The sequence below is a fragment of the Mustela nigripes genome, chromosome 6 (assembly GCF_022355385.1).
Source record: "Mustela nigripes isolate SB6536 chromosome 6, MUSNIG.SB6536, whole genome shotgun sequence".
Taxonomy (NCBI): domain Eukaryota; kingdom Metazoa; phylum Chordata; class Mammalia; order Carnivora; family Mustelidae; genus Mustela; species Mustela nigripes.
In genome coordinates this window covers 91460555-91472826 of record NC_081562.1, presented here as the reverse complement: position 1 = coordinate 91472826, position 12272 = coordinate 91460555, and the positions used below count along the sequence as shown (strand labels likewise).

The 12272-nt window shown below is 51.6% G+C and overlaps 2 protein-coding genes across 5 annotated transcripts; one reads left to right on the top strand and one right to left on the bottom strand.

The window, feature by feature from the left end:
* Positions 1-1922: 1922 nt before the first annotated feature.
* MMP19 (matrix metallopeptidase 19) lies at positions 1923-7520 on the top strand. The gene is made up of 9 exons (XM_059403358.1): positions 1923-2145; positions 2451-2536; positions 3456-3586; positions 3820-4035; positions 4500-4745; positions 5213-5338; positions 5936-6100; positions 6264-6391; positions 6558-7520. Exons 1-9 carry the CDS (start codon positions 2044-2046, stop codon positions 7011-7013), a joined length of 1656 nt encoding a protein of 551 aa, XP_059259341.1. The 5' UTR covers positions 1923-2043; the 3' UTR covers positions 7014-7520.
* Positions 7521-8382: 862 nt separating this feature from the next.
* On the bottom strand, positions 8383-12148 carry LOC132019776 (transmembrane protein 198-like). 4 transcript variants are annotated; one of them, XM_059403357.1, is made up of 4 exons: positions 11933-12148; positions 9465-10046; positions 8847-9007; positions 8383-8717 (listed from the first exon to the last, which is right to left on the bottom strand). In XM_059403357.1, the coding sequence occupies exons 2-4, from the start codon at positions 10021-10023 to the stop codon at positions 8580-8582; spliced, it is 858 nt and encodes a 285-aa protein (XP_059259340.1). In that variant the 5' UTR covers positions 10024-10046; positions 11933-12148; the 3' UTR covers positions 8383-8579. The 4 variants fall into 4 exon arrangements, with proteins under 4 accessions (XP_059259340.1, XP_059259336.1, XP_059259338.1 ...); XM_059403353.1 differs by lacking the exon at positions 11933-12148 and adding an exon at positions 10652-10909; XM_059403355.1 differs by lacking the exon at positions 11933-12148 and adding an exon at positions 10652-10909 and having other exon boundaries at positions 8847-9004.
* Positions 12149-12272: the final 124 nt, after the last annotated feature.

The following is a 12272-nucleotide window of genomic DNA, read 5'->3' as shown; positions in this document are numbered from 1 at the left end:
TTATTTATTTATTTATTTATTTGACAGAGAGAGAGATCACAAGTAGGCAGAGAGGCAGGCAGAGAGAGAGAGAGAGAGAGAGAGAGGAGGAAGCAGGCTCCCTGCTGAGCAGAGAGCCCGATGCGGGACTCGATCCCAGGACCCTGAAATCATGACCTGAGCCGAAGGCAGAGGCTTAACCCACTGAGCCACTCAGGCGCCCCTATTTCTTATTGTTTTCTCTTCCATTCCAGCCCCAGTCCCTAGGGGCTGAGTCTGGACAGGCTAGAGCTAGAGCTGAACTCAAAGCCACAGAGTTGCAAGAAAATGGGTCAAATTGTTACTAGTGATTCTCTTCTGGGTAACATTTACTGGTGGTTTTCATGTTCTTCCTTGTTTATTTTGGTATTTTCCAAATTTACTACAATGAGCAAAGAACAACTTTTATTGAAGAAAAGAGAAAATTTTACTTATTTATTTATTTTTAAAGATATTGTTTATTTATGTATTTGACAGAGAGCAAAAGAGCACAAGCAGGGGGAGCACAGGCTCCCCTAAGTGGGAGCCTGTTGATGTGGAACTCCATCCCAGGGTCCTGGAATCATGACCTGAGACCAAGACAGACATTTAACTGACAGAGCCAGCCAGGCACCCAAGAGAAAACTTTAATCAGAAAAAAGTTATAATTTTCAACTGGGCCATGTCCTGTTCTCAAAAAAGGAGGGAGTGAGGGTGGAAAGAGGGGGGGGGAAGAACAAGGTTGCGAAAGAACCCTGCAGTGGGCTGAGTGAAAGGAGAGCTGGTTCCTAAACCCCGTCATTTCCTGGGGACATCTGCCTTGATGATGGCCTCAGTCATGGTCTTTGTCACTTATCGGTCAGAAGGTCTCTGTCCTTCCTTGCCTGTCACTGGCCATTTGGGACTTAATCACCTTATTATTACCCAGTTGAGGGCTGGGTGGGTCAAGGGCTCAGCATCATCAAGGGCAACAATATGAGTCAGGAGTATCCCCCACTATGACCCACGAGTGTGAAGGGTTCCCCTGTAAAGCCTGCCAGTCTTATAGCATAGCATATACAAAAGGGCTTGGCATTGGGGTCCTACTGAGAACGTGAGTTCAGTAACCCTTTCTCCCAGTCCTATCCTTACTTCTTTGTGCATTTGAAGGATATGCAAATGTGTGACGCATAAATGAGAGTGGAACCCTTAGTGGCTCCTAAACATTTGAAGAACCAAAACTGAGAATCATCAGTGTGGTGGATGGAAAGAGTATGGGTTATGATAGGTTATGGAGTCAGTAGAGTGATTTGAGTCTAGCCAGATCAATTGGGAGCTTCATGTGCTCGGTCAAGTTCCCTCTCTGGGTCTCCATTTCCTTTTATAAAAAATGGCCAAAAAACAAAAACAAAAACAAAAAACAAGAGGCAAAACAAAAACCAAACAAATGGATGCCTGAGTGGTTTGGTCGGTAAATCTGCTCCCTTTGGTTCAGGTCATAATTCCAGGGTCCTGAAACCTGAGCACCTAAGCTCCTCCCTTCCTCTTTCCTCTTTAGTTTAGTTTAGTTTTTTTTTTTTTTTTTTTCCTATCGTTGTACAGACAGGGACCCATGAAGGTTGAAGATGAGGCGTTTACTGCCCCAAGGTTCCTGGGGCACAAGAATGTCCAACTCCAGGGGATAGTCATGGTCCCTATCCTGGTCTCTGCTGGGATTCTGCTTCTCCTCCTGCCACGATGCTCACCCCCAGGACAATGTGAAAAGTCTTCCCATCTTCAGGGGAGGACTCTGTGGGAATGGACTCTGTTGGGGACTCTTCTTGACAGAAACTCTGTGGCAGGACAGGGGTTAGTGGTGAATTGCAACATATCTCTGGACTGAGTCACCTCCCACTGCCACTCCCCCCAATTTCCCTCCTCTGAAGTTTTATAAAGAGGGCCAGAGACTGGAGAGTGGAAAGAACTGGAGGCAGGAGGCCCCCCCAGCCCAATCTTGCTCCCCCAAGTTCCCAGAGATCTCAGGGCAGAAGGCCCAGACAGCCTCTGGAGTTGTTGCCTGGTTCGACCATGGACTGGCAGTGGCTGTGGCTGTGGCTGTGGCTGGGTTTCTTACTCCCTATGACAGTCTCAGGCCGGGCCCTGGGGCCGGCAGGGAAAGAGACAGCAGTGGTGAGTCCTCCAGGGAAGGAGGGACACAGGCCCAGGAAGGGATTGGGGTACTACGCCACAGTCCCACCCAAGCCTCCCTCCTGACCTTCAACCTGCCTTTCTCTCCCTTCTTCTGCTCCATGATCTACTCCTACACATCTCATACTTCTTGCCTTTGTTCCACCTGAGCCCCTTCCTTGAGATGCCCTTCCTTTAGTCCTTCTATGTCTGCCCCTTCCTATCCTCATTGGTCTGTTAGGCCACTGAGAAGTGTTACCCTGAGACTCATTCCCCTTTTATTCTGCTTACTGTGACCCCCATCATAGGATTACCTCTTGCAATATGGGTACCTGCAGAAGCCTCTAGAAGGACCTGATGACTTCAGGCCAGAAGATATTATGGAGGCTCTGAGGTGAGAGGTTATAAGGCACATGCCTTATTAAGGGTCAAGGTTGCAAGGTCATCTTTCCACCTTCCTTTTCCATCCCTTCTTCTCACCAGGCCCACTTCTGCCTGACCCCAATCCATGTTGGGGAGCTAGGGAATGGGTTGCTATCACTCTCAGGGGGGTGGGGCATGGAATGAGATGGGGATCCAAAGATGAGGAGCAGTCATTGCATCTTCCTAGACCCTGAGCATCCCTTTGGAGGCTCCATTCCACATTGTATCCAATACACTATTAGCGACATCCCACATGAAGCATAATTTACAGATAAAACTATGAGTCGAGTTGATTTGGAGTTGAGTTGTTGGGATGATGTTGCTTTTTGTGGACATTTAATTCAGCATTTATTTCTATTTTGAAGTTTTCTTTTCCTATTTTGGATCTAATGGGTAGTTTTTCTTTCTGCTCTCAGCTGCGTTCATAGTTCTTTGAAAAGCCACAGTGCCTGCAGAGCCTGAGCTTGGAAATTGCCCCAGAGCAGGCTAGGCTGGGAGCGGAGTCCAGCCAGGAGGAGAAGGCTGAGGGAGGACAGGCTCTCAGGTTGGACCGGTGGTGGGAGAGTTTCCAGAGCAGGGGGCAGGGCACTTCCCCAAAGCACAAGAAGTTTAGAAATTGCAGTAGGGGAAGAAGGCTACACCTGAGGGAAACCTTACACAGATAAGAGACTGAAGATGGGGAGATGAAGCTGGAGTATTGCTATTTCTGCAGAACAGAAGAGAAAGTCCTAATTATGAAGACTGGTTACGGGAGTGACCCCATCAGTTTCAGAGATCCTGTGCCATTCTCACCTACCACTGTGGGCAGAAGGGGCCAAAGAGCTATCTCCAGTTTTCAGTCATTCCAGACTCCCCTGCCCTGCTGGGCCCATCCCTCTCCCTCTTTTCAGAGCTTTTCAGGAAGCATCTGAGCTGCCAGTCTCAGGTCAGCTGGATGATGCCACAAGGGCCCGCATGGGGCAGCCCCGTTGTGGCCTGGAGGACCCCTTCAACCAGAAGACCCTTAAATACCTCCTGCTGGGTGAGGACTGAGATTGGGAAAGGGAGGGAAAGGAGGCTGTGGAAGGGCTCTGGAGTACAGGTGGCATTGGGACAGGCTGGTCCAGCTCAGTGTTGAATGGATGATCACCTGGTGATTAACTGATCATTGCCTGCCTGGACACATAACTCTTTTGAGCGAATGCCTAGACTCAGGGGAGCTCTTTGGGGTTGGCAGAGGATCTGTTTCTAACCTATTTTCCGTCCAATAATCAGGCCGCTGGAGAAAGAAGCACCTGACCTTCCGCATCTTGAACCTGCCTTCCACCCTTCCACCCCACACAGCCCGGGCTGCCCTCCTTCAAGCCTTCCAGTACTGGAGCAATGTGGCCCCCCTGACCTTCCGGGAGGTGCAGGCTGGCTTTGCTGACATCCGCCTCTCCTTCCATGGCCGTCAGACACCATACTGCTCCAATTCCTTTGATGGGCCTGGTAGGCACCAGCTCTCAGTTCCCACCTCACAGACATTTGAGATGATCTCTGTCCCCTTGAGCCAGTGACTCTGCAACATTAATGTTCAGGCTGCTCCCTATGCCTAACTGCACCCCACACTCTCTAACCACCTTCTAATATTCTCTCAGAGAGCAGCTGGTCACCTCTCTGGGGTCTTATCAAGCTTCCTCTTTGAAGCTTATGCTTTAGTCCTTGGTTTAAGTTCCCCTGCTCAAGACACCCCTCAGAGAGAACTGGGCCAGAGAGAAAAGAGTGGTTGAGAAGTATAGAGACAGAGGGATGGGCAACGCAGAGAGAACTGGGTGATGACAAGGGGAGGTGAAAATTGACTGAATACAGTTGGAAATTTAAGAGAATGGAGAAATTGGGGTTTATAACATGCAGGGGACACTTTAGCCTAGGAGACTCTGACCTCCTTCCTATCCACCTTTGTCTTTGTCCAGGGAGGGTCCTGGCCCATGCTGACATCCCAGAGCTGGGCAGTGTGCATTTTGATGAAGATGAACTCTGGACTGAGAGAACTTACCAAGGGGTGAATCTGCGCATCATTGCAGCCCACGAACTGGGCCATGCCCTGGGGCTTGGGCACTCTCGATATACCCAGGCCCTCATGGCCCCTGTCTATGCTGGCTACCGGCCCCACTTCAAGCTGCACCCAGATGATGTGGCAGGGATTCAGGCTCTCTACGGTTAGTTTTTTCCCTCAGGTTATGGCTAATCATGACCCCTAGTGATCCTGAGGTCAGTGTGACCAGCATCTCTTCAGGCTGAAGAGACTGGTCTAACCTCCATGGTGGGAAATGACTTGGCTTCTTTCTCTTCCTCTTGCCCAGTTATTTAGGCTTCTTCATTTTCAGGAGTTGTTTTTCTGACACTTCCATGTCTGACCTTCCTTTCAGGCCTCTCTCTCCTCTTACCCGTTCTTGGGGATGAAGAAGAATCAGTGTTCCAGCAAACTTCCTTCCTCCTTTCTGGTGCCTCTCAAAACTAAAATGTGTCTCCTGCCGATATCAATACGATCTTGCCTCCCACCAAGAGAAATTCTCTAGGGTTCCCTTTTCCACTTTCTATGGGGATTCTGAGGCAAACTTGTAGAAGAGTGGGGAGGCCAGGTACTGTGAGTTCTCTCCTTGAGCAGCATTATGTGGCCTTGCAGGGAAGAAGAACCCAGAGATAGAAGATGAGGAAGAAGAGATGGAGCTCCCCACTGTACCACATGTACCCACAGAACCCAGTCCCATGCCAGACCCCTGCAGTGGTGAACTGGATGCCATGATGTTGGGTGAGGCCCTTCCCCTCCAGGCTATAGGCAGGCAGTGGCAGCAGCCCACTGATCTTGAGACCTGGACAGATGGGAATGACCTGGACAGATGGGAATGAGCAGAAGTTAGATACCAGACAGAGGTTAGTGGCCATGGAAGAAGGCACGTGGCATGGAGAGGAAGGCTTCAGAGCCAAATTAAAGGTGGGCTAGGTGGGCATTTACCTCAGTAGCTTCGCTATAAGGGCCAGCAAAACATATCTGGTAATATAGCAAGGTGAAGAAAACTCTATTTCCTAGAATGTCTATTAGAGAAGGTATCATACCTGCATGGAAGGACAACTTGGAAGCTACTTGGAATGGGAGGTGAGGTCCCCAAAGGTGAGCTATCTGCAGGGTTTTTGTTTTATTGAGTGAATCAGAGCTGAATTGGTCTGAATAACAAAGAGGCTGAACACGGAGTCTTCCTTCTCTACCTTAATCCTCTCTTTAAATTAAAGTTGAATGAAGTTTTGAGGCCCAGACTGTGGGAGGAGAGCAAATTATCAGCCTGCCTGCAGAGCCCGTAAGTCTTTATTTGACCCAAGTCTTTTTGACTTGTCCACACTTTACCCTCAGGGCCCCGCGGGAAGACTTATGCCTTCAAGGGGAACTACGTGTGGACAGTGACCGATTCAGGGCTGGGTCCCTTGTTCCAAGTGTCTGCCCTTTGGGAGGGGCTCCCAGGAAACCTAGATGCTGCTGTCTACTCTCCTCGAACACAATGGATTCACTTCTTTAAGGGTAAAAGAGACTGTTTTACGGTGTGTTACCTGAGGAGGGCCTACAATTAAAGAAGCCATAAAAGGGAGGGAGAGATGAGAAGTTTCTGGAAGGGTGGAATGGGAGAACCAAAAGCTATCACCTGGAGACAGACATAACATGTTCTTTCCTTACCTGCTCTCAGGAGACAAGGTGTGGCGCTATATTAATTTCAAGATGTCTCCTGGCTTCCCCAAGAAGCTGAACAGGGTAGAACCCAACCTGGATGCAGCTCTCTATTGGCCTTTCAACCAAAAGGTGTTCCTCTTTAAGGTACAAAGTTCAAAGCAAGGGCAAATCCCTTCTTAGGAGAGGTGGGCTACCTCACACTGAGAAGCAGACTTGCTCTTGAAGGGAGATCATTTGCAGCGGGGGTAGATCTGGGGATCCTTAAGCTCTTTCCTTATCCTCTTCTTCTCCCTACCCACCCTACTCCTAGGGCTCCGGGTACTGGCAGTGGGACGAGCTGGCCCGAACGGACTTCAGCCACTACCCTAAACCAATCAAAGGCTTGTTTACGGGAGCGCCAAACCAGCCCTCTGCTGCTATGAGCTGGCGGGATGGCCAGGTCTATTTCTTCAAGGGTAAACAATACTGGCGCCTCAACAGGCAGCTTCGAGGAGAGAAAGGCTATCCCAGAGATACTGCCCACCACTGGATGCACTGTCATCCCCAGACCTCAGACCCCACTCTGTCAGGTGGAGATGCCACTTCTTTATCCTCAAGCACTGACCACTCTGCCATAGGAACCACCTTGGGTTCCACTTCCTCAGCCATAGGTACCACCTTGAACACTGACCACCCACCCAGAGACCCTATCTTGGACATTAGCCCCTCAGCCACAGGCTCCCCCACCCTTTCATTCCCTGGTAATGTCACCGGCCAGGAGGCCTGAGAGGAGTCAAATGTCTGCTCCCTAGCCTGCAGGGCTGCGTCAGGGGGAATGAACAATAGACTTCAGGGCTTGAAAGGTCCCAGCTCCGGCCACCACTCCTCTGTGCTCTTGCCCTCCTAGGCAGGGACTCCTTAACTCTGGGTCAGCTCCCAACTCTATACATTCCTTCGCTCATCCTACAGAGCACCTTCCAACTGTGTTATCTACTTTCTGGAAGACAGCAGTAGAAGGAAGGCATCCCTCAGGACACGGCCTGAAAATGGCATGGCCAGTAAAATGAGTAAGGGCTTTGGAACACTTTAAGAATCACATTTACTTGCTTATGACTTTAGGCAAGTTAATTAACCTCATTGAACCTCAGATTCCCCATCTGCTCAATAAGGTTAATACTAGTCCTGCAGGGTGTTTGCATTAAATGAAATACTTTTTGTGAAGTGCAGAGCACAATGTCTGGCACATTTGTGCTTAAAGGCTAACTCCATGTTCATTAAAGAGGACTGAACAGCTCTTCCTCTGGCTATGTGTGTGTGTAGCTGTGAGTCCGGTAGTCCAGTCTGGTGAGGATAGCCATATCAGATCTTTAGGGGACAGAGGACTTATCAGTCTGGCTAAAGTTTGGGGGTGCAGAGAAAGAAAAGAGCAGCAACAGTAGAGGCTGGACTCCCTGGTTCAGTGTTCAATGCCTTTTTATTCACATGCTCCATATTCTTCCTCCCTCCCATCATAGCTCTGTTGCCCAGGGGAGGAACACATCTTCCTTCATGCTGTTCAGGGAACCAGGGAACAGACTCTGAGCAGGAAAATCAGAGGAGGGAGTTAGAATGGGTTAGTGGCTGGGATAAAGTTCTAGTGAAAGAGATGAGCATCACCTACAATGAGAAGCAGAGAAGGCACTTGTCTCCCATGCAGCAGTGAAGACCAGGCTGCTTTGGGCAAAAGGGCAAGACTCTGGCATGTGTGCCAATGGTCTCCCCTTGGAGAAGTAGACAGCTGTGGGGGGAGGCAGGTTCTGTGCCATGCATTGTCCCGTGGTCTTCCCCACATTAAGGAGAGAAAGGGAAGCACCATGGAGGACTGTATTCCCAAATGAGGTAGGAGAACGGGACTTGAGCCTATGGAAGCCAGGAGCTCCTCTGTACCCTTCTCCCCATCAAATAGCTATCAAGTGCTTTAGGGAGCTACCTGGTTTTCTGTAGGTCCTACAACAACAAAACCCCCTAATCTACCATCGTGAGGCACACTGAGGCAAGTATGTAAAAGGCTCTTTGGGTAAGGGCCCTCCTTGGTTTCGAGGGAATTAGGAAGCCAGTTACTCTAGGGGCAGGGCACCTCTATTATTAGACAGAGGTAGGTATTCAGCCTTCCATTCCTCTCCCTTCCCTACAAGATTCCCCTTTATCTGTCCCTGAAACATATCCCTACAGGACTGGTCTGGGTTGGAGTACAGATTCTATCCCCAGTGACAGAGGTGGGTAAGTTTGTGTGTGGGTCCTGTGGGTTCAGGCCCTGCACACTTGGTGTTCCAAGGCCCTTGGTAGGGGTCGAAGCATCAGTGGAGGTTTAGGCTCAGGTCCGGGTGGAACCAGAAGGTGTGGTGAGGGGTACAGTGGAACCACAGTCGGAATCCAGGTCCAGGATGGTGTGGGGGGCTGTGGCCTGGGGGCCTGGTCCCAGTTGGCGCTCTCGAAGGCTCTGGAGATAACTCTAGAGAGGCACAGGGCAGAGAGGGTAGAAGGTAGGGCCTGGGTCAGAACCCTCCACCCCTGACCCTGACCCCAACCATCCCCATGTGCCCTCTGCCCCATCCCCAGGTGTGCCCTTCCCCTCACTCACGGGAGCCAGACTATCAGCGGGGCTCCGGGGATTGGGGGGAAGCTGGCGCCGGTAGCTGCCTTCACAGAGCCCCACCCCAGCGGATGTCCGGTGCAACTTGGCCTCTTGCTGGCGGATCCGAAGGAGTTGAAGATGCCTTCGCTGGTGGCTCAAGACCACTGCTTGGGAGGGGGCCATACAGACTCAGGGAGGCCCCTTGAGACCCTGCATTCTACCCCCTAACACCTTTACCCTCTACAGAAACCCCTTTGATCTTCCTATTGTAACTCTCTCAAACCTCATTTCCTCCCTGGCTATTCTGAAAGAAACTCTTTTTTGAAACCCTCCTGCACTTTCCTCTTGGACTTCCCTGAGACCTTTCTTTCCTTCCATAACAGTCCCCAGGAACTAACTCCTCTCTGCTTCCTCTGACAATTTTTCCTCATTCTTACCCAAACTGCTGGCTCCTCCAACTCTAATGTCCTTTCAATGCCCTACCTCATTCATCTCGGACACTGCCACCCTTAAGTATATTTTCCCCATTCCCACCCCCCTTCCTGCCACCGCCCTGTCAAGTCTGGAAACTGGGGACATGAGAAGGCACAGGTTGGCTGCTTCTGTACCATGGCACTAACTCACCATTGGCGTGGCCTCCATGTTCCTCATCCATGAGCTTCCACTGGGCCAGGGCCCCAAGGGCCCCCAGGGCTGGCCAGGTGCCCAGCAAGACCCAGCTATACCAGCAGAGAGGAGGCAAGGCTGGAAGTGCCTGCAAGCGTTGGCCCAGCCGACTGCCCAGTGCCAGCCCCTCTAGGAAGTAGTCAGCACAGGCCACCAGCACCGCAGCACCCAGCAGGGCTGTGCCCAGAACTGTGAATGGACGTGGCCACCGAAGCGTGAGCAGGGCTCCCAGGAGTGCCAGCCCCACCAACCCCCCAGCTGGCACCCAGGCTGAAGGTGGTTGGTAGATGGGCTCTGTGCCCAGCAGGGCCCCGGCACCCAGGGTCAGGCCTAGCAGGAGACCAGTCAGGAAGAGCCCAACGCTGCGAACCAACATGGTGACCAGGCCACAGAGGAGTCCGATGCCCAGCGCAATGCCCGCGCTCACCTCCAGGCTCAGCTGTGTCTCTAGCACTCGCTCCTTGTGGCACAGCAGGAAGATCACCAGAGCTCCCGACAGCAGGCCCGAGAGAAACATTACTGCCTTGAAGCAGCGGTAGCCTGGGAAGGGAGGCAGGAGGCACTGAGAGACAGAAAGTAGACATCTACAGGGACAGCTCTGATGAATTAGAAGGGAGAGGAGTGGCTAATCAGAGGGGCAGAAGACAGGAGCAGCAGCCCAGGGACCTCAAGGCAAGGGGCAGAAAGGGATCATCTCAAGAAAGGCAGGGATCTTCCAAACACTGTGAGGGGGTGGGAGGAAAAAAATCAGGAGGTAAGATGGATACATTGCAGGGAGTAAATACAGAAGGAAGGTTTAGTACTTCCAGGGATGGTAGACAGGAAGAAATGCAGGTTATTATTCCCCAATGCAGATTATTGGGGAAGGGTTGAAGAAGACTTAAACATGGAGGATAATGTGGGAATGGAGTTTTGAGGTAGGGGGAAGGGAGAGGCAAGTGAGAATTGTCAGGGGTCAGAGCTAGAGGGCATGGATATAGGGTGTGGACAAGAAAAGCTGGCAAGAGCAGCATGGGCCTCACTGAAGGTAGGGATCCCCTGACAGAAAAATAGAGATGGCCCAGGAACAAAGGAGAAAGTTGGCATCATCCTTGAGGGTGACAGTTTTGGGCAGCTGCCCCCCAGAATCCTGGCCCTGCCCTCACCGAAGCAGCAGTAGATGATTCCAAAGCAGCAGCAAAGAGCACACACCAGGGCGGGTGCCAGTTCAGGATTGTCCTGGGGTTCCAAGGCACATCTTGGGTCTGGAGGCTCTGGGAGTTGTTGATTAAAGGGCCTGGGGTCAGAAGTCATGGCCAGGGGCAACAGGGCTTCCTCCATGGCCGAAGAAAAGGTGATCCCAGAGGAGAAGATCAGTGTCAGCTCCTCTCATCCATCCATGAATATCTTGAGGGGGATGGGAAACCTGCAAGGGGGTAGGGGGGAGGAACTGAGGTGCCCATGAATCTTGAGAATTCTGTACCTCTGCTTCTTATGAAGAAAGGCCAATTTCAGGAGGGAGCATGGCCTTGCTGGAGTAACTGAAAAAATCCACAGGATTGGGTCAAGGGGAACCAGCTGTCTTTTTACTACCTTCTGAAACAAGGACACGAAGTAAAACTTAAACTAAAATCTTATAAGGTTATGAAACTTTATCTGCTCCCTAGCTTCCCAGGGTGGGTTGGAGAGAGTAGAAAGTCCTAGGTCGGTGGAAGGAGGGGGCCCAGGGACACTAGTGAGACTGGGTGCTAAAGGCCAGCAGCTTGTTCCAGCTAAAAAGAAAGCTTGCCCCATCTGGGACTCAATACTACCTCACTGGACTGGGAAAGGTGGGGTTAATTGAGGGGGTAGGAGGAGAAAGAGAAGAGAATGAGTCATGGTGGGGTCTCTGAACAGCTGTTCCAACCCCAGGGAAGGAAGAGGGGAGAAAAGAGACAGACACTAAAAGAGTTTGGGACAAGGAATCGAGAGAGTCCCCACACTTTGCCAAAGTTCTGAAGCCCCAGCTCATGTGGAGATGGAGTTGTTGGAGGGAAGGGGCATCTGGCCACAGTCCAGTTCCCATGGTCCCTCTTGGACTAAGCAGGCACCTTGCCCATAGACATCTCACATCCTGGTACACCGCCTCTTGCTCCTCCTCTCAGGACATTGATGGGACTTTTCCTACCCCTCCCTTCCCCACCCCACCCTACCCCCCCGGGGGTGTCGGGGCTGCCAGTAGAATTTGAATTTGGCTCCTGAAAGAACATCAAGGCGGGGCTGGTACTGGGGGCACTGTGGGAGTAGGGTAGGAGGGATGCAGGCACTTTCATCTTCTTTTGGACACCAAGGTCCTAACAGACTAGAGGGTTTGCGTGGGGATTCCCTGGGGCTCCTCTCTTCAATCCGCTTGGAAGTCTAGGGACTCTAAACAAGGACAGATTGGGAAAGGAGTGTTAACTACTCACCACCCTGCCAGGGCTCAGAAGAGGAGGGGATAGAAGTGCTTCCCTAAACCCCCTGCTGCATCCTTGCCCGGAGGTCCTAGGCGTCGGGGCGGCTGTCGGGCGTAGGCACCCCCAGGGTCACTCTGTTCGTTGCCCCCTAAACTCTTGCAAGCCGAAGCCCAAGCCCCGTGAGCTAACTGCAACCAGCCTGGGGGTGGAGGAAGGGGACAGGGTGTGTGGGGGGTGACATCACGGGGCGGGCCCCTCCAACTCTTTTCCCTTTGGGTGTGTGTGGGGGGAACAGTTTGCCCACTGCTCTAGGCTGGGACCAGAGATCCTCCCCCCCATAGCAGGAACAGGT

Excerpts from the sequence above, each read along its gene's own strand:
- MMP19 (XM_059403358.1), top strand. The coding sequence starts at position 2,044 with ATGGACTGGCAGTGGCTGTGGCTGTGGCTGTGGCTGGGTTTCTTACTC. Across the intron at positions 2,146-2,450 it reads CAGGGAAAGAGACAGCAGTG|GATTACCTCTTGCAATATGG; the intron begins GTGAGTCCTCCA and ends CCCCCATCATAG. Across the intron at positions 5,339-5,935 it reads ACTGGATGCCATGATGTTGG|GGCCCCGCGGGAAGACTTAT; the intron begins GTGAGGCCCTTC and ends CTTTACCCTCAG.
- LOC132019776 (XM_059403353.1), bottom strand. The coding sequence starts at position 10,826 with ATGGAGGAAGCCCTGTTGCCCCTGGCCATGACTTCTGACCCCAGGCCC. Across the intron at positions 10,047-10,651 it reads AATCATCTACTGCTGCTTCG|GCTACCGCTGCTTCAAGGCA; the intron begins GTGAGGGCAGGG and ends CTCCCTTCCCAG. Across the intron at positions 8,718-8,846 it reads CCGCTGATAGTCTGGCTCCC|AGTTATCTCCAGAGCCTTCG; the intron begins GTGAGTGAGGGG and ends GTGCCTCTCTAG.